The sequence below is a fragment of the Syzygium oleosum genome, unplaced genomic scaffold (genome assembly GCF_021117445.2).
Source record: "Syzygium oleosum isolate NSW1041296 unplaced genomic scaffold, Sole_v2.1 Sole_v2.01, whole genome shotgun sequence".
NCBI lineage: Eukaryota > Viridiplantae > Streptophyta > Magnoliopsida > Myrtales > Myrtaceae > Syzygium > Syzygium oleosum.
The window spans coordinates 35,113,874-35,139,327 of record NW_026607485.1 but is presented as its reverse complement, the minus strand read 5'-3'; the positions used below and the strand labels follow the sequence as shown (position 1 = coordinate 35,139,327).

Below are 25,454 nucleotides of genomic sequence, written 5' to 3'. Positions count from 1 at the left end.
TTTTCCAAAAGTTGAGTCGTGCTAAGGTTTACCGAATAGTAACTATAGGAATGCTGTACAGCAATATTCACAGTATTCGTCCTTATTTAAGCTACATACATAAAGAGTAAGAGAGCCGCACCTAAAGTCCTATACCGTGGTTTCTCGCAGGGTGCTAACTGCTAAGATTTCTAACAGTAAATCCAAAACAACCAGATTATCCAATTACTCAGCAAGCGACCGAAAAATAAAGAACAATTAAAAAAGCTCCCTGAGTTCATCAATGCCACCATGGATGTCGGATTCAGAGCCCCTATATTCTCCGTTCGCAGTCGGGCTCAGACCCCCACTGCAGAATTCAGTGTCCTTATCAAAGAACTCCCACCCTAAATCTGTAAGCTCTTTCAGATCGACTCTGCTTTTTTCCTCATCGAAAGGCAAAAGGTCCTTGATCATAGCTGTCTCAGCAATCTTGTTTGGTGTCCCGTATGTTTCAGCTTCGTTGAGAATAGGATTTGAGGATGAGCTTTTCCGAGAAGAGCTTGATGAGGCCAAAAGGCAACTGGTTTGACTAGAGGAAACAGATTTACTCAGAGGAACCCGCTCATCAAACTTCTCTTTAAGGAACTTCACATCCAGACAAATAACCGATATTTCACCTCTGCAGATATGACTCAATGAGTTTCTTCAAAGCTCTAAATCTTCGGTATAAGATAATGATCACAACATGAGGAGCTGCAGGCATCTAAGGGATGTGTGGCTAGTAATATTTTATGCACATCAACATCCTAATTCCTAAGCCCAACTCAATCCACCAAAAGAGCACACAAAAATCGAGTATGACTTGAGTGCCCTGCTAAGGCAAAATAGGTAAATGCAAAAACAGAGAAACAAGCATCACTCGACTTCATAAACTGAAAAAAAACATAAATGTGAAGATGAACAGAGACTTGGAAGCAATATCATCACAGGAATTTATCAAAAGTGCCCACTAATCGTTACCCTTTCAAAGACAACATCAACCCTAAAGTTATCCATGCCAAAGCAGTACGCTAGTCATATATTACAGAGGATTGTTTATACTTCATAGTCTATATCAGAAGATAGGCAGAGCACTTTAAAACCCGGAATGTTAAGCTGGCACCTAATTATAATTACTTATGATTCAGCATATGCCCGTAGGAGACCAAGACAGAAAGTGAAAGATGTAAGAAAAACCCCATAACCAAATGTAATGCTGCAACAGCTTTAACTTTTATATAATCAAGGACAGAACAACCTCCAGATAACCACAGAAATTCACAAGCACTCGTACAGCAGTTTAGAAATTGTAAGTCCAGATTCTCAATCCGTATTCACAAATTCACGTATATAAGGTACTGATTCAAGGCAGAAGGTTTAATTGAGATATCCATACAAGTATTGGCCTACTAAACTGACAGCTGATAGAGTCCACAGAGCAATGAGAATACCACACCCACATTCACATGCAAATTCCACTTAAGATATGTATGTGCATGAAATTAAGTATTATATGCTTACTGCAATATATCAACAATTCGCCCCTTCTCCATAAGAAACTCCCTTAGCTGCAGTGATGAGATGAAATAGGTGCCAGTCAGTAGGTTATTTATTGGTCAAATATTAAAATTCAGAATTCAAACAACAGTTCTCAAAAAAGAATTTACCTTGGAATTCTCCTCTGCCTCTTCTTGTAGTACTTTTGATTCTTGAACCACCTTCTCCATTATGGCTTCCTGTTCGGCTTGAGCACTTCGTGCCAATTCTTCTTTTTCCAGCTTTTCATTCTCAGCAGCTTTCATCACCTCCTCCGCAGCAGCAAGTCTAGATTCAAGAGCTTCACGCATCTTCCAGTACAAACATAACAAAACAAAACAAAAAAAATGAAGGCAGCAGACATGCCAATATGAAGCCCATAATATGAAAAACATCAGGATTGCATGCATATGAAAACCATTAACTGATAAAACAGAATATGTTATCCTTATATGAATATCTGCTACAACTATGTGGCTAGAATATAAGGCAAGTCGTAGGCCAAAGATCAGCAAGTTATATACAATTATCCAAAAACCTGTTTTGCATAACAGTGGCTAAATTTTAACTGTATTATATTGTAACTATGCTTTGAAACACTAAAATGTTTGGTAGTAATATTTACAGCTACAAAACCTTAAAGATAAGTGAGGCAGATTTCTAAAACTGTTGTTAAACTCTTGGAATTTTGGAGATGTTGCAGCTATGAGATGTTTGCCAAACACCTTAGTAAAGCTACAACAACCATTTTCACAATTGAAACTGCTGCGGAAAACCTATACCAAACAGTTTCTAAATCTACCATGATAGTCAACTGAATTCACATACATACAACATCATATTTATGGTGTCTTATACATTGTTTTGATCCAGCACAAGATCTTATGATCTTCACATCCCAAAATTTGAATCTCGAAGAACTCCTAATTATAAGCAAGATAGCTGCTTTAAGAAGCATATTCGCAGGTCAAATGCTCCACAAAACCAATGAGAGGCATACATGAATTTCTCCAAAGCACACCCACTCTGTTTGCAGAGATATTAATTTCATTGATTGGCGGAATGTGTGCTACAAATTTATTTTACAATTAGTCCATTAGATTCCGCAACAGGAGCTTGACTTCACAAAACATGACAGTGTGGCAACTTGGATCCATTAACTCCCGACAGAGGATTAGCTTTACGCATGATGAATTTAATAAAAGATAGAGGAAGTACCTCGTCAAGAATAGCAAGAGACTTATCTCTTTCATCTGACAAGCTGCACAAACGGGACTGTAGCTCCCCGACTTCAGTTGCTAAAACCGCCTTCTCCCCATACACTTCTCCAGCACGCTGCAAATATAAACTATAATAAGCTATTCTATCCACTCTTGAAGAAAATCCTCTCATATACTGCAATTTAAAGAAGGCACAACCATATCGTTAGCTTCCTTGGCACGTGCCAGCATCTGTTTCAGTTCTTCAACCTTGCTAAAAATAACAAGACCTCCCATAACAGCTTCCTCTTTGGCTACTTCTGCAGCTTTCTCCTGCTCTTCAACTTCCTTCATCATGTCCATAACCGATTCCATTGCTGAGAACAAGGTTTTCTGCAACAGCAGTACAACTACCGATCAGTGATATCAATTAACATAGAGCAAATACTAACAATTTGGTTTTAGATAATGTTGAGCACCTTATTATTCTTCGCATCCTCAATGATCTCTTCGAGAAGTTCAACACTACAAATCTGTCCAGAGCGAGTCATGTTCAGTGGAAGATCATCATCCATTTCAACAGTGTCAGTGCAACTGAGGTCTAGTTTCTGAGCAACAGTACTAGATTCTAATTCTACATTCCCATCAGCATAGTTATTTACGTAAGCATCAGTATCAACTTCAGAGACCCAACTTGGAGCCTCTGAGGAATGCTCTTTAGGAGACAGCAACGCCAGTTCAACATCAGCATTCTCAACCTCAGACAAAAATGTTTCCAAGTTAGAGCTCTTTTCACCAACACCAACACCAACACCAACATCAGAATAACTGGAACCTCTTGAACCGATATGCAAACTGCTGCTCAACCTGCCACTTTCAAAGTTTGAAGTGAGTGGCACCAGATCAGAACTTGAAGTGGTGCCATAACTAGGGCCAGGCTCCTGAGCTTTCTCAGATACTGGCATAGGCTCCTGAACTTTCTCCGATACTGGCATAGGCTCCTGAACTTTCTCGGACACTGGCATAGGTTCCTGAACTTTCTCCATCCCTAACAAAATTAACTCTTCACCATCAGCATTTCCATCACATGGATGCAAACCAGAATGTTTCCAGACTTCAGAATTTTTATCTGCTTGATCAACACTCGTTTCTTGACTATTTTCAGATACAATCATGGCTTCATTATCAACAGCTCTACATGGATGATCATTCCCATCATTTGCATCATAGAAAGGACCCTCATCACCGAGTGTTGAATCAGCATCCACAGAATTGCCTGCATTGTTAGCAGCATTACCACCTCCACTAGACACCTCTTTCATCTCCAAAGAATTGACAGTTGCCCTCTTAGACATATGTCGGCGCCTTGATAATGAAGTTTGCTCCTCAGATTCAACTTCACCAAGATAAGCACAGAAGTAGGAGAAGTTAGGCACAATATGGTATTAAAACACATAGAAAGGTTGGAAAAGCAGAGGACCGGACAATTGTTTTAGGAAATTTTAGTGACAACTGATTGCCATGTTGAAAAGGAAAATTGTGTCACCTTCTGCATCTGATTGGCCAAGAGAACTCATATTCTCAGAGCGAGAATCAGTCATTTTTGCCTTTTGTACCATATGAGGAAGAACTTCAGAAAGAATAACTTCCACAGCTGCATCAGCATCTTTAGGATGTTCAATAGCAACAGCTTTCAGCAAGCGCGCATCGAGCTGCGGATTGGAGAGTGAAAAAGTTCAGGAATGATGAACAAGGACGTGAGAAATACAATGCTCCCAACAAAATCATATCCAGTAGACAGCATGGACAAAATGATTTAACTAAAAGAAATGTCCAAATTGCAAAATTTGACTGTACCAAAATTTCATTCCATAAGGAAAACACAGACATCCAAAATATCAAGAAAATCGACTTTTGAGCTGATCAATATTTTCAATGAATATTGAAAAACGCGATATGCACCTGTGGGAATAGTTCCTGCAGGCATTGGTAAACAGCAGCAAAACCCATCTTCAAACGCTACTGCCTGCATTATATGAAATCCAGATCGAAATGAGAATTGACAATCAAAAGATCGAGAAACAAATTGCAAGCAACAAGCTGAAAGTGCTAAGCCATAGCAACAAAACAACTCAAAAAAAAAAAACCCAAGGGTCTGATCCCAAAAAAGATTGTAAGAAAGAAATACAAGTGCAAAAGGCAAAAGAAAGCACAAAGGAGCACAAGAACAACATCTACATAGATATTACACACAACCTATAAGGGGAAAAGTCACATAATTTTACACGCCCACAATTTTATAGCGACAAGAAAAACACAAAGCATAACAAAAACTCTAAGCATCTCTGCGGCAAACCAAGAAAAACTCCAAATTCAGAAAAACCCCATACGAAAATCTACCAGCCCAGGTCACCAAAACCATCGAACTCGAGCAAAACCGCATTGGAGAAACAGATTGACCTATGAAACACCCAAAATTCACTCGCCCACACCCACCAAACATAATCTCAAGCAAGAAAGAAAGAAACCAACGAACGATCACAAACAGGAACAACCTCCCGAACCCAGGAAAAAAACACAGGACATCAACAATCAAAGCAAATCCTCCGAGAACGATCGAAACCACGGACGAGGAACGAGGCGGCGATTTGCGATCACCACCCTCAAGAGCGAAAGCTCCCCAAAGGAAAAAAAAGCAACGAAATTTAGTCCCGACTTCCGCTCTTTCGCACGCGAAACTCCAGCCCACGATGCGCTCTTCTCCTCCGAATGGAAAAAAGCGGAAACCACATGGAAAGCGAGAGTAGTCGTACTGACCTTCAGGAGCCACACCCCACGCACGCCACAGCAGTCTGGTGGAGAGAGAGAGACAGAAAAAGAGAGAGAAAGGCAGAGAGACAGAGGGACAGACTATTTTGTATTGTAGTGATCGGGTCGGGGCCGTCTCGTAATTACGGGGCCTCGGCGAGGGCATTTTCGTCAGAGGCGAATGTTACGAGACCGACATCGATCCAGCCTTTCGTGTTTTTTTTTTCACTCCCGTCGGCTCTTTTGCTTCGGGATTAAGGCTTGCGGGGTATCTCGTTGACCTCGCCGCTTGATCGATTTCCCCCGGTCAACGCGAAACAAGTTATGCAACGGCGCGTTTGTTAGTGGGAAGTGCTTTGTCGGGAACTTTACCCGCTTGGTTTGCCTAAAATGATCGATTAACAGAAAATACTTTCCTATCAAGAAAAATATTCATGCATAAAATTAGGAAGATTGAATTCTCTAATTTAAGAAGGTTATAACACTTTTCGAAATTGTTTCTCTTAAATTTCTTAATATCTTGTCCTTTCTTTTCTTCTTTCTTTTTTCTTTTCCTCCTTCCTCTTCCGCCGGTCGCCGGCTCATCGGGATGACCGGCGACTGGCCACAGGTGCGGGTCGGGCCGGCTTCAGGTGAGGCTCGAGCCTCACAAGCCTTGAGCGAGGTCAAGCTCACCCGAGGTCAGCCAAGTTGGCCCTCGCCAGCGGCCTGTTGTGACTGTCGCCGAGGCCAGGCCACTGAGAGGAAGAAGTAGGAAAAAAAAAAAGAAAAAAAAATTAAGAAAATAAGAGAAAATAAAAAATAATTTAGAAATTCATTTTTTTTTACTTGAGATAAAATCACGAGATTTAAATTATTTTTCAAATGAGATTCTAACACTAAAACACGTTTTCGATCACATGTAATCAAACAAGGAAATGTAACTATTTTTCGAAATATGATTTTTCGAAAAGCATTTTCCTTTATCATTGAGTTTTCCCTCCAAAACGAAGGCCACCTAAATAGCACATTGGTTTTAGTTGTTAATTAATGATGGGATGGTCGTAAATTTATGTCTACTTTCGATTGAGGTTTCCACGTCATGATGATGTCATAAATTACCCACGTTTTGATATGCGTTTGTTCTTGTTTGGTTATTAGTGTCGATGGCTTTAGCTTTTATGTTTATTTGGAGTTGTTATTCATTAAAAGTAGGAAATGCTAAGTAAAAGTATTTATCGATCCGGACACAAAAAATGTTGCCCTGTAGATTAAACTTGAAATTTTGATAAAATAGATGGGTAATAGAATTCTTTTTTGGGTACCCGTATTATAGAATTATTAGAAAAGAGGATTTTGTATACTATTAGTAATTGTACTCTTTCAACGATATTTTGATTCAATGATAATGGTTTATATAAAGAGTTAATACCACGAAAAATTCCAAACCAGTACACTTGTGATAAATTTATCTCAAATTAATTTTTTTATCACAAAAACCCCAAACCGGTACATTTGTGACAAATTTACCCCAAACTAATTTTTTAATCACTAAAAACTCATAAACTGGTCCATTTGTGACAAATTTATCCTCCGTTAAATTGAATTAATAAAAAAATCATAAACTAGTACACCCGTGACACATGGATGGTAAAACCCCAAAACTGACACGTTTGTCAGCTGTTACGTGTCATTTAACTCAGCAATTTGACAGTACGAAGGGTAAATTTGTCATTGGTGTATCAGTTTGGGTGTTTGGTGGTATTAACCCTAATATAGAACTTGAGGTCATCTCTCCTATTCCACTTTTAAATTTTATTTGAAATGTATGATTAAAAAAAACCGTTGAGCGAGAAGATAATAAATTAAGCCTCGGGATTCTCTCTTATCTAATTTTTAAAATCAGTTTCAAATCAAGCCGATTTTAGATAAAATGATTATATTATTGTTAGTTTTTGTCTCCATTTTTATTCATTATAAGTGTACTTGTTTTGATATACATAAACTTAGATAAAGACCAATCGGTTTGATTGCCTACTAACAATCTTTCACAATTATTTAATTGCCTGATGACAATCTTTCATGTCATTATGATGTACCAAATTTTTATTTCATATACTAAATTTAGTATAACTGCACTGGTCCATCAACTTTATCGGCTCGTTCATGATGCCAAAAGATTAGCAGCATCACACGTTATTTCACCATCATCGTCCACCACTATCATCACCGTTCACGGTGCTTCTTTTGCCACCTTCGTCACGTATGATCGCTGGTCGTGAAGTTGAAATCGGCGCAAGTGGTCCCCCGCAGCAGCACCGAGGAACTGAACCCCAGCCTCATCGACCCGAGGTCGAACTGCAGCAGGTTGTCCTCCATCTGGTGCCCTCCGATCACCACCGCCGCCCGCGCCTCGGCCCCGCCGTCCACGACCCCCAGGCACCACACGTCCGTCCCCTTCCTCGTGATCCTCACCATCGAATTCGCCCCCGACACCCTCCAGAACACGTCCTCACTCTGCATCACCAGGTCGATCGCTGGCACGGCAGGGCCTGCGCGGGTGCTGGCCACGTCTCCGGCAGAGTAGCACAAGCTGAACGGCTTCACCGGCCGTGTCGCAGGGAGGTGGAATGCGGCGGAGGCCTCCCGCGCGAACGCCTCGGTGACCGCCCTGTAGATGGAGGTCTGGAGCGCGGTGTAAGGCAGGACGGTGCTGATCATGGTCCCGCCGCGACCGCTCTCCTGGTCGATCGCCAGCAGAGTGGCGTTCAGCGGTACGGCCTTCCCGTTGACCCTGACAGCTGTCAAGCCGACGTAGTACTCCGCTGCCGGCTCCCGCGCGTACGTGATCACGGTGTCTCCCTGTGGGTTCAGGAGGATCGGCGTGTAGGTGAGGCCCTTGGAGAGGTCTATCCCGGGGATGAAGTTGTAGGGGCCAGCCGTGCCCACGAAGGCGACGCCGGCAGCCGACCGAGACCCAGACATGCACAACGCGAAGCACCGCGGCAGGGACAGGGCCTCGGTGACCAGCTCGGGAAGGGAGACATTGGAGAACCCGAGCGCGGCGAGGCCGGAGGTCCCCTTCGGGAATTCGGCAAGCAGGTCGGCCTTGGCGCAGGAGAAGAGGAAGTCGGGCACGACCTCCACCCGCCCCAGGCTCGACCCGTCCGTGGAAGGGAGGCCGAGGGCGTCCACGAGGGCGTTCTCGAGGCCGACCTTCCGGTTGATGGGGTTCTCGGGGAAGTACTCGCAGGTGTCGTTGGAGCAGGTGGGGCCGGCCGGGCGGTCATAGCAGTAGCCGCAGGCGAGGGAGTCTAGGGGGACGCAGACGGAGAAGTTGCAGGGGATGTTGCGGTAGGTGGCGGAGGAGTAGCCGCCGGAGTAGCAGTCGACCCAGGAGAAGCGGCCGCCGAGGTGGAGGAGGAGGTCGAGGCGTTGGGGAGGGGTCTTCAGGTAAGCCGAGAGGGTGTAGCGGAGGGTCGTGTGGTCCTTCCGGATAGGGGCGAGCAAGGGCAAGGACAGCGGCGGCGGTGGCGAGGTTGAGAGTGAGAGCGTTGGAGAAGGAGTGACAGTGATGATGGGGATGAGGAAGAGGAAGAGGACGAGGACGAGGACGTGGAGCGGCATCGTATTCGGATTCGGTGCGTTGAGTTTTTGTCGGCGAGAGAAAAGGGTTTGAACGAGCTCTATTAAAAGGGCATGAGCGCAATACGACAAAATCCAATTCAACGTGCGCTGACACACACCGGATTGGCAACATGTTGGGGATCTTATCTCTCTGGCTTTTGGACTTTTTGGATCGAATTCGCCTTAGATTTGGCGTGAATTCTTTGACCAAGCACTGGAGAGCACAGAGCATCCAAAGTCCACCACATGCACCGGGCGTGATAACTTCGTTCGAGGTTTCATGCTCGACCGCTGGACGTGCCGTATTCACGAAGAATCTGAGTGAGCCCGCGGGCGTGACGAGAGGAGACTGTGTGAACACAAGGACAATTCTCGCACATCCAATGGGAACTCTTATCAGTATGCTGCGGCAATATAAGTTTGGTAAAGACAAAAGGGTATGCATATAGACTAATCGGGCACTAAATGCACAAGCTTTGTATGCTGTTTCCGCGGCAACCTTGGCCATGTAATGATTAAATTACTCATGCTTTGAAAGTCGACTGGGAAGGAGAGAAAAAGGGGAAGCGAGGGAGGGTCTGATGGGGTTTTCTTTTAAGTTCAGAGTTACGTATGGGTGATGTTAATTAGGATATAGATGGACAATCCAAAATTGGAGAGCGTAAAATCTCCTCCAATTTGAGTGTGGGGGGAAGATTTGCACTGTTTTATTTTGAGCCATGTTTCCCCGATTCTTGGTTGGGGGAAATTTTTCCAACCCATTTTCGGTGGGTTAAGAACGTATACACCATCCATATTATGTCTATTTATTTTAGTTTGCATGTAGGTGATATAACTTTATTTTCAATCGAACATTATAAGATTGTACATCCCATCGTGGTTGAAACCTTTTTTTTTTTATTATTCATTAGAGATACCAATTAATAAAGGAAGTATAACTCTTTCATTTTTCAATTGTAACCTAGTTATAATAGTGGTTGTGCTTTCTTCTATCTCTAGTTAGAGGGAAAAATTTAATTAGTAGATTACATATATTCACATGATCCAAACTTAAACTTAACCAAACATAAATGTAACTACGTCTATTTTTATAGCTCACCGACCGTCAGAAGCATTTCCCCAATCAAGGATGGGAAAAAAGCCTCATAACAAATTGAAGTTCCAATTCAAGATTTGCTTGTACTTTACTGCTAGGGTTAATGAAATAAAAAAATATATATCATTTTTCTCTGACCAACATTTAGATCGGTGAGTTACATATTGTGGACATCATTCACAAGGACTGTATTTTTCTCCAACTGCGCTCTTCTAATTGGTGTGTCACAAGTTTTGGATATTATTCACATGCAAAATTAATCAAATATAAATATATGCGATATTCACAATTATAACTTACATTCAAAAGGGTGATTGGAGGAATTTTCTCCAATTAAAGTTTGAGAAAAACGTGAATCGATGCAACATTTTTTAAATATATGTGTGATGTCCGTGATTGTGATTGATCAAAGGGGTCATGGGATGAAGGAAAGTATGACCATATGAAATCCTGACTGCAGTCTCTTGATCCGAGACACGGATTATTTATTCATCTGGCTCAAACCGGCCATGTGCGTGGACATTTAATGAGTTGATTGCTGAAATTGTACTGAAACATTAGATAATGTCAAAAGAGCTTGGGATCCTAAACGATTCTTTGTTGACACCTAAATTTTACCTATTCATTTAGGGTTTAATTGCATGAAAAATTAAGGATTAATTTTTAACCCCTAAACGAAAATATTTTCTTTAAATTAATTGGCATATAGATGTTAGGCGCATTTGCATTAATAGAATTTAGTGAAAACATATTTTCCTCTTATTTTATTTCATTTCATTTTTATTTTGTGTTAAAAAATCATTATTTTAAAAAAAAAAAAAGAAGAAAAGAAAAAAAAGAGAAGAAAAAAAAAAAGTAAAAAGGGAGCTCTTCCCCATGGACAGAGGCTCTACCTTTTTGACTTACAAAAAAATAAGAAAAGGGGGAAAGGACACAAAAGAAAGGGGTCTGCGTGTTTTCTTGAAGAAGAAAAAGAAAAGCTGAGGAGAAGAGACAAAAACGGAGGGGAGCTCTCTTCTCCCCCTTGGGGACTATGGTAGCGAATGATCAGCAGATTCTGCATTCGGAATGAGTTACGAACCCAGAAATAGATTTTTATTTACTGTTCGCAGATGAAGTTCGAGAAAAAAAACTCGTTTGATAATGACAAAAAATTTCTATTTCTAGAACGAAACCCGTTTGATAACAAAGACAAAATTTCTATTTCTGAAATAAAAACCCGTTTGATAAACAACAGAAAATTCTATTTCCAGGAACAAAATTTTTAGAAATGGAATAAAAATAATAAAAAATCCGAAAAATTCATAAAAATCTTTAAAAAAATTCAGAAAATCCCAAAAAATTGAAAAATTCCAGAAAAAATCATCAAAATGTCGAGAAAATAAAAAAAATTTAGATTTCGGGAAAATAGGAAATTTGTTGAATTTTTTCAAAAAAAAATCAAGAAATAAAAAATTTCAAAACTTCATGAGAATTGCTTAGAATACTGTGGCCACCACTTTAGTGAAATTTAAATTTTTTAGGTGCCCAAAAAAAATCAAAAATTTCAAAACTTCACAGAATAGTTTAGAATACATGTGGCCACCCACTTTGAGTGAAATTTAAATTTTTTAAGGTGCCCAAAAAAATTCAAAAACTCAAAAATTTCAAAACTTTCTGGAATGGGCTTAGAATACCTTGTGCATTAGCTTTGAGTGAAATTTTAATTTTTGGAGGTGAAAAAAAAGGAAAAAAAATCAAAAATTTCAAAACTTTACAGAATGACTTAGAATACATGTGGCCATCCACTTTGAGTGAAATTTAAATTTTTTTAGGTGAAAAAAAACATAAAAAATCAAAAATTTCAAAACTTCACAGAATGACTTATAATACCTCTAGCCACCCATTTTGAGTAAAATTTAATTTTTTTTAGATGCCCAAATGGTATTTTTGATTTTTTTTTTTGGTTCCTAAAGAAAATTAAATTTCACTCAAAGTGGATAGCCACATGTATCCTAAGCCACTCTGTGAAGTTTTGAAATTTTTTCTTTTTGCTTATTTTTATTTTTTTTTTCGACACCTAAAAAAAATTAAATTTCACTCAAAGTGGGTGGCCACAGTATTCTAAGCAATTATGTAAAGTTTTTTTTTTTTTATTTTTTATTTTTTATTTAGACCTAAAAAAATTTAAATTTCGCTTAAAGTGGATGGCCACAGGTATTCTAAGCCATTTTGTAAAGTTTTGAAATTTTTTCTTTTTTTCTTTTTATTTTTTATTTTTTTCGGCACCTAAAAAAATAAAATTTCGCTCAAAGTGGGTGGCCAGGTATTTTAAGCCATTCTGTAAAGTTTTGAAATTTTTACTTTTTGCTTATTTTTATTTTTTGGCATATAAAAAAATTAAAATTTACCCAAAGTGGGTGGCCACGGGTATTTTAAGCTATTCTGTGAAGTTTTGAAATTTTTTATTTTTTTTTTTTTATTTTTCGGCACCTAAAAAAATTTAAATTTCACTCAAAGTGGATGGCCACAAGTATTCTAAGCCATTCTATGAAGTTTTGAAATTTTTGATTTTTTGCTTTTTTGATTTTTTTTTAGGCACCTAAAAAAAATAAAATTTCGCTCAAATTGGGTGGCCACAAGTATTAAGATATTCAATGAAGTTTTTAAATTTTAGAATTTTTATTTTTTTGGCAACTAAAAAATTAAATTTGCTTTCAAAGTGGGTGGCCAAAGGTTTTAAAGCCTTTTTGTGAAATTTTGAAATTTTTTATTTTTATTTATTTTTTTGGTACCTAAAAAATTTAAATTTCATTTGAAAGTGGGTAGCCTGATTCTAAACCATTACATTAAGTTTTGAAATTTTTGATTTTTGCTTTTTTCTCATCTCAAAGATCGTGACTTATATGAATATGTGTGTTGAAGAAAATGAATTCTCGAAATGGTTCTCACTTTTGTTCAAAATGAAAAACCAACTTTTTTTGGTTCTCATTTCTAGTTTTAAATCGATTTTGGAAGCAAACTTGTCCGGAAATAGAAAAATGAAATTGCGTTACAAAGCGGGTTTAAGGTCAAAGCGATTCGGGAATAAAAAACCGGTTCTAAACAGAACTGAATGGTTTTCATGCGGCACCTATATGTCCGTCTCGGAGAGAAAAAGGCCGGGGGGTGAAGCGAGAAAGGGAGAGTGAGCTCGAGAGAGACATCCATAGAGAGAAATCCGAGGGAGAGATCCGAGAGAGAAAATTCCGGAGAGGGAAAGAGAGTGACGAGCTTGCTCGACCGCACTTGAGCGTCATTCGACGTCTCCGGCCGCGTCGCTCGAGCCCGCGGCCCCCTTTCCTCGCCCAAGGTGGGTTTTCGTTTTTTGTTTTCTTTATGAGTTTTGAGCGATTTCCCGAGGGATTAGGCAGGGGGTATGCGAGGCGACCGGACGTAGTCCAGATCCATCAAGTTCGCCGTCGTTCGTCGCCCCCAAGCCGGATAGGGACCGCCGCAACGACACCTCCCCTCCCCCCTGCTGTCTCGCTCGTTTAGCTTCTATCCACTTGGCTTGTGGCGGCGAGCTCGCGCATGGCCGTCCGGCCATGAGTTCCGCCCGTGAGGCCTCGTGCTTGCTCCCGCCGTTTTTTGTGTCTTGTGTTGACGATTTTGGTCCGTTTCGAGCCTCGATCGAGTCCGAAATTTCCCGTTTTCGTCGCGCGCTCCAGCTGTTTGATGTTTTGCCTGAGTGAGATCTGTGTGTTGTTTTCCTCTGTACGTGATGCATTCCCGAACTAGGGCGGAGATCGATCGCCTCCTTGCGCTCAACCAAAGGCGCTTGTCGTCGGCGAACGATGAAGGTCCAGTAAAAGGGGCGACGCACGAGCGAGGAGCTCGTTTGGCCGATCCCCTCATCGGGGCTCAGCCGGTTCGTGGCCAGGCCATCCCTCGTCGGGGCTCGGTCGGTTCGGTTTCGATCACCACGGTCGCCGCGGTGGCGGCAGCGGAAGGAAGCGGCTCGTGGCGGCGGTCCGGACAGCCATCGCGGGCGAAGAACTTTCGCCACTCTCGTCGGGGTGGCGATGCGCACGCCTGGCGGCGGCGGAAAGGGCCCTGCCGTGAGGCGAGCGTGCGCTCCCCGTCGAAGCGGCGGTTGGCGAGGGCGACGGCGGTCGGCGTTCGCGCCGCGAGGGCTGGCGCGAGTGGGTGGCACGTGCGAAGGCGGCCCCGAGCCAGGTCAGGCGATTCAGGCGCACCGGGTAGGGTTTCCGGTGAGTCGGGTCGCGGGTCTGACCAGATTGGACTTCCTTTAGTACGTGGGCTTTAGGGTTTATTAGGTTTTGGGCTTTTCTTTTTTTAGTTTAGTTAGAATAGCTTTTTTAGGGTCTTGGGCCATTTTTTGCGGATGGGCCGAATGGTTAATTTGGGCTGAAGGTTTATTTAATCATTTAGTCATAGTGGGCTGGGCTTAGACCTTTTCTTTCTCTTTTGTTTTATTTAGGCCCTCGCGGTGGATCCGGGCCGGCGCGCCCGGGTTGGCTTCGACTCGGGTCGGATGTGGAGATCCGACCCGGGTCCGTTTTTATATTATTTAATATTATATTATTATTTTAACATAAAAAATATTTTTTAAAAAAAATTAAAAAAAATTAAAAAAATTTCGAAAATTAAAAAAATGTTATTTAGGCTTTGGAATTGGCTTTTCTTGCCCTTTTTGCATGACTAGTGTCATTTTTTATTGCATGTTGATCGATTCATACACTTTGAATTGTGCATTTAACTTAACTTCGCATGTGGTCGATTACGCATGTTAGGTTTAGATGTTAATTGTTGCTTCCCTTAGCTCAATTAGGAATGGAATTTTGAGACTCCCAATTAGTGTGAACACGTTAGGTGGTGAATTGAACAAGATTAGGTACCGAAAGGGCACTAATTAGTCAATTAGTGTAATCAAGTCCCCGTACCCATTGAATCTCTGGTTCGTAGAAGTAAAGCATTTCTCCCGTGCTTTACTTGGGTGTCTAATCGACCCACCAAAAATCGATTAGTGGCGACTCCTAGATGAAATTGATTTGCATGTTAACAATTTAAACTTAAGTCGCGAATTGGTATGGGCTTGGGAGAGCTTGAGCTAGGTTTAGCTTAGTAATCCATTAGCCAAACCCCTTAGGCGGCTGGGCCGGTTCGGGGGAGGTCGCGACATTCTTTTCTAAGATTGGAACCTTGACATTTAATAATGTCAACGGTTCCCTTCTTCCTTGACCGTTCCTCACGTGCCTCCAAGAAACTAAAATAAAACAAGATAAAAAGCTCTTCCCTTATTGCATAGATACATCTCTCATGAACATTGTTCAAACAGGGGAAAAAAGGTGAAAAAAAGGTGAAAAAAAGGGTAGATTGATCTTCTATTGGTGAAGCGCCACTGATCAATTCTTTTGCAATTAGAGAAAGACTTTAATCTAAAATGTATAAAAATGCTAATTAAGAGGGACAATGAAAACAAACAATGACCTTCAATAATGGGACATCATATAAGGTTGAAATCAGAAGAGCTTGCACTAATATTTCTGGCCAGTTTCAATCATCGAAGCTCTAAAATGAATGTAATGCCTGTCTTTAATTCCTTACACATGCATGCATTACCTCAAGGAAACTATAGACTCGAAGATGTGAAATTGAAGTTAGAGCATGTGGTCTGACGGAACAACAGCGACGAACTAAACCCAAGCTTTTGCCCAACCAGATCAAACAACAAGAAGTTGTTCTCCATCTGATACGACCCTACCACCATTGCTTGCTCGGCCCTCTCCCCGCCGTCGACGAACGCGAGGCACGCCACGTTGTCGCTCACTTGCTTCATTGAGTTCGCCCCGATGATTGTCCAGTTCCTCCCGTTCCCGAGCACAAGATCGATCCAGGGTACTGGCAACCCGACCCTCGTCGACCCTAGCGCGCTCGTGTTGAGGCAGAGATCGAAAGGCTTCACCTTCCGTGCACGTGGTATCCCTCTTGTCGACCAGGCAAAGAGCTTGAGGAAAGGCTGGTACACGTGGCTCCGGAGGGTCGTGTACGGAGCCACCGTGCTCAGCTTGATCCCGCCATGGCCAAGAGAGTCGAACTCGAGCATGCGCTGCAAGAACGAAGCCGGCTCACCATTGATGCAGATGGATCGGACGTCAATGTAGTAGTCGAGATTGTTCTCCGTCATGGGGTTCTTTAGCAATGAAGTGAAGGAGAGGAACTGTGTGACGTCTGTACCTGGCGGCGGAAGCAAGTAAAATGGCCCGTTTCCGAAGAAGCTCGCTCCGGGGGATGAAGAACTGCTCGGCAAGCAAATTGCGAACTGCTTGTTGACCACCGTAGCTCCAATAGCGTTCTTGAATCGTGAGGGGAGGGAGAACGAACCGGGTGAGAGGCTCGCCATTCCTGAAGATCCAGACGGGAATGAACGAAACAACGATTCTGGAGCGCAAGCGAACAGGACGCCATTCACCAAAATATTTGCTTTCGGGATATGGCCATCCGTCGACGGAATCACTATGTCGTGGGCTGACAGCTTCGACAACGCACACGACTCGGCGATGGGGTTCGATGCTGTCACCGTACACGCGCAATCTTGATGACTGGAGCTCGAGCTATTCTCACCATCGATTTGGAGCCTACTCGGATGATGACAAGACTCAGGATCAGGCTGGTGGCGTCTTGCTGCGACACATTGCTGGGAGGCACAGGGAATGAGACGATCTCGCGGGCTGCAGCGACGCCATGAAAATGGGGACGAGAGGTCAATAACGAAGCCGCCGCCATCGTTCGGACCGAGGGTGATGGAGTAGAGAGAGGTGGACGAGTCTTTGATGATGGGTGAAACTAGGGCATGGTAGGGTTGGGCCGAAGAAGCAATGGTACCAAGAGCGAGCTGAAGCATGAAGATGACGGTGAGAGGAGGAGGAAGAGGAGGAAGAAGAAGAAGAAGCACCATTGTGTTTTAGCTTGAGGGTCAAATGGGTTGAGGATGAGGCAATTTAGAAGGCTTGTGAGGGGCAGCAATGGAACGTTGACTTAAACTAGTGTAGTCTATCAATAACAAGATCTACAAATTTAAATGATGTTAATATGCACATCCCGCATTGTCTGTTGTATATATGAGCAGTTATCTATCATCTTGATTCTGATAGATATGGGATGTAGAATATTGTGATTACTAAGCAATATCTCCCCTTAACTGGGGATAGTGCTTAGCTATACAAATGTATTATCATTAGGTACACGAAATGACGTGACATAATGTTTTTGGATGTTCCATATGAGCTCACTTGCAGTTTGTTGGACCATTTAACACACTAAGTTGATAGACCGACCTTGGTTTGCATAATATTGCCATTCCAAACTATTTTGAAGTGCTTTAATGGCTAGTAAAAAATGTGGTACCGAAAAATTAATGTTGTTAAGTTCATTAATTCACTGACGGGAACTCGAAGTTTAGTATACAAGATCTAATAGATCTAGTATTTTTTTTAATATAGTCAAATTTGCTGGGATCTCGATGCAATTAACTATTCCATGCAACAAAGTCAAAGTTGAGAGGAGTAAGTTGCAATTTTCAGCTTTGAATATCTCGTTTGGACTGCCCTAGCTGCATTAAATAGTTTCATGATCATGTTTCTTATCTGGGTAGATTAGAAGGGTCACGACTATGACATGTGAAATCCACAATCTTATCACGATACAAGCTTGATGCTTATATTAGGGTACGTTTATTTCACGGAAAGTTCAAGATTTGAAAAATATTTTTCGAAAAATAATCACTTATATTGCTTACAAAAATGAATGAATATAAAATATTTTCATCACCTTCGAAAATAATTGGGTATAAATTGTTGCCAATAATAAATATATTTTCCCATGACTAATTTTTTTAAGCAATATAACCATTCATTTTTTGAAAATATTTTCCAAACCTTGAGTTTTCTATGAAACAAACACACCCTCAATGTCTTTAAATCCAAACCTCCCCCATTGTTTGCTAAGCATATCTAGGACCGTTTTAGCTTAGCTCCTCGAGCGCTTTCAGTTGTACCTTTCCGAAAGAAAGAGCTACGAAAGTCGCTTTTTTTGCTCAAGGAAAGTGCGAAATCATATGGGATTCACAATTTTCGAAGTTAATCTCAAAATCGAAAAGGCTCCTTAACATTGTTCAGTACGGGAAACAAATTTAGAGCACTAAGCACAACGATAAGAAACAATGCTTGGAGAAACAATCAACATTTGATACCCGAAATGCGAAATACCGACTGTTATTGAGGAGTAAAGGTGGTGAGGAAAGTCCAATCTGGACTATGGTTTTGGGTTTAGTATAGACGAGAGATCTTAATGTATTGGGCTTAATGAAAACTAACTTACCCTTGGCTCGTAATGAAAAACAAATTACCTTCTTTTGATCATCTCCAAAATTACACATATCAAGCTATGGATTTGCTACACAACATACTTTTCAAGCAATATTGCATCATCCATTGTATCTTTTCATTGAAAGGAATATATCAATCGGATTCAAATATCATGTTGTTAGCAACGGGAGAGTACTTAAATCGTCTTCAAAATAACAGTACTGAGGCTAACATCGTCATGAAACATAATATCGAGACCAAAATCACACATCTTTCCAACTACACGAATGGAAATTTATTTTCCTTAATTTAGGGGTTTGGGTCAATAAATGCAAAGCACCACAAAATCAATCTTTAGACTGAGGAGAATTCATGGGCACTCTCAAAAAATCCATTATCAACCCTGAACCTCAAATCAATATCCAACAATTTCCTAAATTAGTGTTAGCAATGCTACTTAGCCAATGAAAACTCAGTCATATGAAGTTGAATCTTTACGCCATGCAGCATTAATGAAAAAATCTGCGAAGTACTATGACTACCTGAAAGAATCGACCTATCAAACTGGAAAAAAAACTATGAAACTTCAAGAAATCACTTGGCACTAGAATACCATGTAAGTATTTTCCTCAAGGCAACTCAAACAAAAATAGACTAGCACTCAGCGGTTCTGTGACCTCGTACTTTCGATACTTCCTCAAACTTTCGCCATTTCCAAAAGGGATAATGACACAAACAGTCCATGAATTTTGACTTAATGTGCGATTTGGTCCATGAACTTTTAATTTGTTTAATGTAGTCCCTGAATTTTAGTACAATGTTCAATGTGGTTCATGAACTTTTAATTTGTTTAATGTGATCTCTAAACTTTTGATAAATGTTTAATTTAATCTTTGAACTATATAAAAATGTTCAGTATAGTCCTTCCATTAATTCAAGTTCAGGAACTACATTGAACATTTTCATATAGTTCATGGACTGAATTGAACATGTACCAAAAGTTCATGGATGAAATTGAACAAAGTGAAAGTTTAGGAATCATATTGCACATTGGATTAAAGTTCATGGACTAGATTAAACAAATTAAAAGTTCATGGACCAAATTGCACATTAAGCCAAAGTTCAAAATTTGTTTGTGTTATTTTCCCTTTTTGAAAGTGAAGCAAGTAGATACGCTCGAACCAGAAGATGGATTATAAATCCCTTAATTGAGCGCGAATCCACCACTAGAATCATAAGCAAAACCATCGCATACGTGAAACACCATAGACACGATGCTACAAGAGTTTAAAGCGCGGGCGAAAGGGAAATGATCACCAGCGGGCTGAGACGTCAACGGCGGCAAGATCTAGAGGCGGAGCTTGCCATCCCAGGAGCTGGAGAGGGCCAACTGGCCGTCGGAGGAGAGGACGACGTCCTGAACGAAGTGGGAGTGGCCGGTGAGGCGGTGGCGCTGTAGGCCGTAGACCTTGTCCAGGGGACAATTACTAAAAAAATCTTAAGCCTATTATTACACTTGTGCCAATTCAATTATAAATCTTTCAATTGTACCAATTGAGTCCTAAACCTTTTCACATTTTGCCAATTTTGGCCGGAAAATCGCTGACTTGGACGTCGGCTGACGTGAACATTTTTTTTAATAAATATTTTAATAATTTTTTTTCTCTCTAATACTTTGCAGGAATACACGCCTTTTTCAAGAGCAAAGTAAGATCCGAAGGGGGGGGGGGGGGAATGAATTTCATGCTCGGTTTAATAATCACGCCTGGGATCTTTTCCGCCTTCCTCACGTCACATCATTGGTTGCAGTTCGATCGATATCTAGAAATGTACATGATCAGGTATAATTACAGTGATATTGTAATAATCGAGCTTTGCCCCTTTTCTTAAATAAATAAAAAGAGAGAGAGAGAGGGTATAATTGCATTGACACATGAAACCCCAAGCCCAAGCCCAAGCCCAAGCGTTGACTAAGTGTGTGACCCACCTCTCCTCCCCCTCTCTCTGAGAAACTGGTGAGTAAAAGCCCTAGTGATCGTCTTCCTCGCCAGCGGGTGACGATGAAGCTGGTCAGGTTCTTGATGAAGCTGAACAACGAGACCGTCTCCATCGAGCTCAAGAACGGGACCGTCGTTCATGGCACCATCACAGGTCTCCTTATTCTCTCTCTCTCGGTCGACTCTTTTTCCCCTGCATAGTTCAACATATATCTCTGCATTCAGTAGATAATGCCTAGAGCAGTGTCAGACCTGTGTCGCGAGATGGTTAGGTGATCCTTTGAGCGGGGCAGAAGTGAAAAAAAGGGATGTAATTCACATTGACTTAGACGTCTTTGGAGTTTGGTGGCAGTGATGGCTGCTCAATCTATGACTTTCAAGTGCTCTAGATGTTTGGACTCATTGATAGAACCTTGAGCTCGTGGACATGTATCATGTTGGTGGGCATTGCCTAGGAACGGTGCGCTGATGCTGTGAATTGGGTGAGGGTGACTTTTTAAGTTGCGGGGTTTAGTTCTTCCTCTGTGAAAGAGGTCCTAAGTGGCCTTTGAATTGCATCGACAAGCGACTAGTTTGTGTCGTTACGTTTGAAGGGAGTGTCATGGATAGGTTGAGTTGTTTTCCAATTTCCTACGGACAAGACGTAGTACGTGCTTTTTTTGGCTACACTAGCTACTGCTCTGCTCATTCCAGGAAATGGGAAAATGCTCTTTTCTTGTTCTTTATGTTGTTTTCCTCATCTTGTCGTGCGTTTTTCCTTCCTCTTACAACAAATTGCTCGCTAGTAATGACTCATGAAGTGTGGTGTCGTGTTTAGTGTTAGGAGAATGTATGCAAATGTTCTCCAGTTAAGATCTTTGAGCCTTATGGAACACTTTGTGTATGTGTAAGTGTTGCTTTCAAGAGTTATCATGTTCTTTCAGACGTTTGTGAGTGAGTTACCTTTGTGTAAAGTTCTTTTGATTTCCAGTACTAGTTGTCATCCTGAATTCTGTACATTCGTTTGTATGAGGATTGGTCCAAAAGGAATGCTTATGCTAGATTTGTCAACGTAGTAGTTCCAGTTTATTAGCCGAAGAAATAAATAATTAAATTAACAGTTTATTGTCATATTTCAGCACGATTACCCTGGACTCAATGGCTGAAATTCTTTTGCTACTTTATTTTGTGAATCAGAAAAGTCCCTCTCTCTGATGTTGGTCATGAATGACAATATGTCTTCATGGAACTTTTAGAAGCACGATAAACATAGTTACAGTTGGGAGTATAGGAACATGTCCATACCTTTATGAGAATCCTACATGTAAGGATGCACATGTCCGTACATGAATTATTATTTTTCAAGTTCAAGTCTGCCAAATAAAATGGACTGCCATTTGATTGCTTTAGTGATGGGTTGAGTTGAAGATGCTACTGCTCCTCAGTAATGGGACATGAAGTTGTACTACTTCTTTGGCCTTGGGATCATATTATATCGAAAGAGTGGATGTGATCTCTGAAATATGTTAGTTCTCAATTAATTTCTGCGGAACCTGGAAGAGAATTTACTGGGGGTGATTATATTATCTCGAACTAAGAGACATTCCTGTTCTGATGATAAAATCTATTGCTGTAGTGTCATTCGTTGAATGGATAGCTGGCTGTTCGATGTAGGATACAATTTTGATGACCTCTAGACCTAAGATAAGTTGGTGCTCTTTTCTTGCAGGACCTTTTTTTCTAATTATTTAAACCTCAGTATCAAAAGTGATGATTGAAACATGGCTAAATTGGAGTTGAATCCTCCTTGTTTTTACTGAACAAAAAATTGACACACTGGAAAGTGAAAGGACCATAATTGAAATGGGAGTGGAAGTTATAGATTGTAGAATATATTTGGCCAAAGAACTTGTTCATTTGGGTTATTAAGGTCTTTGTTTCATATGTTTTTTTTTAATAAGGAGGAGTTATGCTAAGTGGTATTGGCTTAGATCACTCAAGCATACCGAAGTTCTGGCATTTGTTTGAAGTTCTACTGTTTCTGCTCCTCTAGATTGAAGAAGTTGATGAAACTTTGTAATGGTGGTACCGTGTCATGCCTTAACCTTCACTCATTATCGAATGATATTTTGATTCAATTTCTTGTACTTAAGACTATTTGTCCTAATTTATTAACTACTTGCTACAAGTGTGCAAACTTTCGTGTACTGATGGTCATATAGCAGTAAAAGGTTTTATCTCACCTGCTTCTAAAGTTATGATGAGATCAATGACTGTTCTGACCAGAATACATTGTTGGGTCATTACAGGTGTTGACATCAGCATGAACACACATCTGAAGACTGTGAAACTTACTCTGAAGGGGAAAAATCCTGTGACTCTTGATCACTTGAGTGTGAGGGGTAACAACATTCGCTACTACATCCTTCCTGACAGTTTGAATCTAGAGACCCTATTGGTAGAAGAGACACCAAGGGTCAAGCCCAAGAAGCCAACTGCAGGTATGTGAGCTACATTTTTAATACATTTTGAAATCATTCTTAACTTTACCTGCCTTGATCCTCATTTCCTTTTACATTCTGCTATGCCATGAACAATTGTGCTACTTGCTATGTCAGGGAGGGCTGTGGGACGTGGTCGAGGCCGAGGACGAGGCCGTGGACGGGGGCGTGGACGTTAACTTGTCTCTGCTGACTTACATTGTTTCTTTGGGAACTAGTCTTGTGAACAACAGGCAAATGCTGGTTATATTGCCTTTGTGGTTTGGAGGTATCTTCGTTGTTGATTCAGGTGTGAAAACTTTGGAGTTGCAATTCTTTTCATTGATCTACTCCGCGGAAACTGTAGTCTCCCTTGAATATGGATCTTAATATGCTTAAGCTTGTAATGTAGAGTACAACTTTTGTGCAACAATTAGCTATGATAGACAAGGATTCTAAATCTGTGGCAGCTCATTCTTCTTGTGCCCATGCCTTCCTCACCAGAACGAAGTCTCCATATCAAGGGTATGGTGAAGACAATTGGCTTAATTTTTGCTTGATCATGTTGCCTAAACTGATAACGACAACGGTCTACAGGTCGATCATTCGGTCGATTGAGAAGGCAGTGGGCATTCTCCAGTCGAATATTAAACTCATGAATCGCTGAGGCGCAATACTGTAGCCACTGGTGAGGAATTTCAAAATTCTCCTTTCGTTTTCCGCAGCTAGATTTGCAAGCAGCCTTACTGACTTAGATCCTTGCTTGTATAGATTAGGCTAGAGATCTCGGGCCTTATCGCTATGAAATTGCCATGGGGTTCAAAACAATTCTCACATGAATTCAGTGCACATTGGCCCAATGCATTTGGATCATCGAATACAGAGAAGTCGGTTGATTTCCACTAGGTCCAGTGGCTTCGTTTCTAATTCTTAGTCCTTCATTTCTCTATATTACCGAGCCACGTGTTAGTAGCTTCTGCCGACTCATGTCATTTTCTTTCGGTATGCGATAAAGGGCAATGAAATGAATAGTAGCTCGAGGTGCAATCCGTTTATTAGACGAATTTTAACAGAACACGGCCTTGCTAAAGTTTCCACTTCTACTAAACTGGTGTGAAAAATTTCTACATCAGAAGGTGCAGAAACATTTAGGCGGCCCGGCCCCCCATGGCATCGTTTTCGTTAATTTGCATGTGTACGACAGAGCTGTGGATGTGGATTGCAAGCAACCTAGAAAGGACCGAGGGAGGAAAAGTCATTCATGCGCAGGTTGTTGGTGAGGAGTCAAGTTTTTAAGGGTCATGGCCGAAACGATCTTGAATCGGACAGATGATGGTTTTGGTTAGGTGGACTGTCTCTTGCCCAAAATCAGAATATTTGGAGGGACCTCCTCCTGTTATCTCTCCTGTCAATTGAAGTTCAGCTCTAATTCTCTACGTGACCTACAGGAGCAAAATAAATGTGAAAGGATGTCTGAATGCGTCTATGGGATCTGTCACTTTTCATTGAAATTTTGACCAACATATTTATGATCCTGATATTTTCATTCAGTAAAATTTCTGGATAGGGACGTGTTTCCCTTGGACGGAAAAACCTAACATGAACTCGGGGGTAGACGTGTGGTGATTTGATCGCTCGATCGGGCGAAGTTCTATGCGCAATTTATAAAACTCGATCATCTAGATGTATTCGATGCGCATGCACTTGATGTGAGAAAATTTAATAGGTTTCTAAGTAGTGATGCTTGTGGCAAATTCACTAGGGCCTTGTTTGGTTCGTCGGCAAGGAAATTATAAGTTGATTCTCGTTCCGAATAATCACATTCCGCGGAATACCTTTATATTGAAGTCTTAAGGGAAAAGCACAACTGAACCATTGAATGCTATATGTTCTACTTTTTTCGTCTTTTATCTTTTCCGTCTTTTTCTCCACTCTCTTCTTCCCCTCTAGACTTGGACCATACGACCGGATCGTCGGCCGGCCGTCACAAAGCAACCATCGGTCCGCCACAAGTTTCGTTCCATCGATGGTATCATCATTCTCGTTTTAAATGCTCACTCTTGATCTCAACACGACACCAACGAATGAAATGAAACTAGGAAAAGGAACCCCCGGTAATTCCTTCTATCAGAAATATCCTTGATTATGTCCATTTACTCTCTATTTCCTTGTGCATTGTAGGGCTTGTAAAAGTTTGGTTCATTAAGAGAGAATGATCTAAATTTCTTCCAAATGAGAAATATTTAACTTACAAAAGATAAAGAAATTTTTCAATTTTAATTTGGAAATTGTTAGAGATTTAGGTTATGCATGTTAGAGAAGATTGTGAAAGAAGAGAAAGGTTCTTAAAGATGTCATCTTATTTGGATGGAGGGAAAATTCGAAAGGATTGATGTAGCTAATGT

The 25,454-nt window shown here is 41.1% G+C and overlaps 4 protein-coding genes across 9 annotated transcripts; 1 reads left to right on the top strand and 3 right to left on the bottom strand.

Moving 5' to 3' along the window:
* LOC115679231 (uncharacterized) lies at window positions 1-5,618 on the bottom strand. Of its 5 annotated transcripts, XM_056312450.1 has the most exons (10): window positions 5,268-5,524; window positions 4,698-4,761; window positions 4,282-4,447; window positions 3,733-4,131; window positions 3,215-3,702; window positions 2,955-3,128; window positions 2,755-2,871; window positions 1,668-1,847; window positions 1,522-1,568; window positions 1-640 (listed from the first exon to the last, which is right to left on the bottom strand). In XM_056312450.1, exons 2-10 carry the CDS (start codon window positions 4,743-4,745, stop codon window positions 238-240), a joined length of 2,022 nt encoding a protein of 673 aa, XP_056168425.1. In that variant the 5' UTR covers window positions 4,746-4,761; window positions 5,268-5,524; the 3' UTR covers window positions 1-237. The 5 variants fall into 5 exon arrangements, with proteins under 5 accessions (XP_056168425.1, XP_030458712.1, XP_056168417.1 ...); XM_030602852.2 differs by lacking the exon at window positions 5,268-5,524 and adding an exon at window positions 5,553-5,618 and having other exon boundaries at window positions 3,215-4,131; XM_056312442.1 differs by having other exon boundaries at window positions 3,215-4,131; window positions 5,268-5,534.
* Window positions 5,619-7,491: 1,873 nt separating this feature from the next.
* LOC115680751 (probable aspartic proteinase GIP1) lies at window positions 7,492-9,168 on the bottom strand. The gene has a single exon (XM_030604588.2). It carries the CDS (start codon window positions 9,147-9,149, stop codon window positions 7,782-7,784), a length of 1,368 nt encoding a protein of 455 aa, XP_030460448.1. The 5' UTR covers window positions 9,150-9,168; the 3' UTR covers window positions 7,492-7,781.
* A 6,691-nt stretch (window positions 9,169-15,859) lies between these two features.
* LOC115666087 (chitinase CLP-like) lies at window positions 15,860-17,185 on the bottom strand. The gene has a single exon (XM_030587875.1). It carries the CDS (start codon window positions 17,183-17,185, stop codon window positions 15,860-15,862), a length of 1,326 nt encoding a protein of 441 aa, XP_030443735.1.
* A 3,420-nt stretch (window positions 17,186-20,605) lies between these two features.
* Window positions 20,606-23,954, top strand: LOC115680427 (small nuclear ribonucleoprotein SmD1a). 2 transcript variants are annotated; one of them, XM_056310829.1, is made up of 5 exons: window positions 20,606-20,744; window positions 22,879-23,070; window positions 23,188-23,574; window positions 23,647-23,737; window positions 23,821-23,954. In XM_056310829.1, exons 1-3 carry the CDS (start codon window positions 20,654-20,656, stop codon window positions 23,247-23,249), a joined length of 345 nt encoding a protein of 114 aa, XP_056166804.1. In that variant the 5' UTR covers window positions 20,606-20,653; the 3' UTR covers window positions 23,250-23,574; window positions 23,647-23,737; window positions 23,821-23,954. The 2 variants fall into 2 exon arrangements, with proteins under 2 accessions (XP_056166804.1, XP_056166802.1); XM_056310827.1 differs by having other exon boundaries at window positions 23,647-23,954.
* The last annotated feature ends 1,500 nt before the right edge of the window (window positions 23,955-25,454 follow it).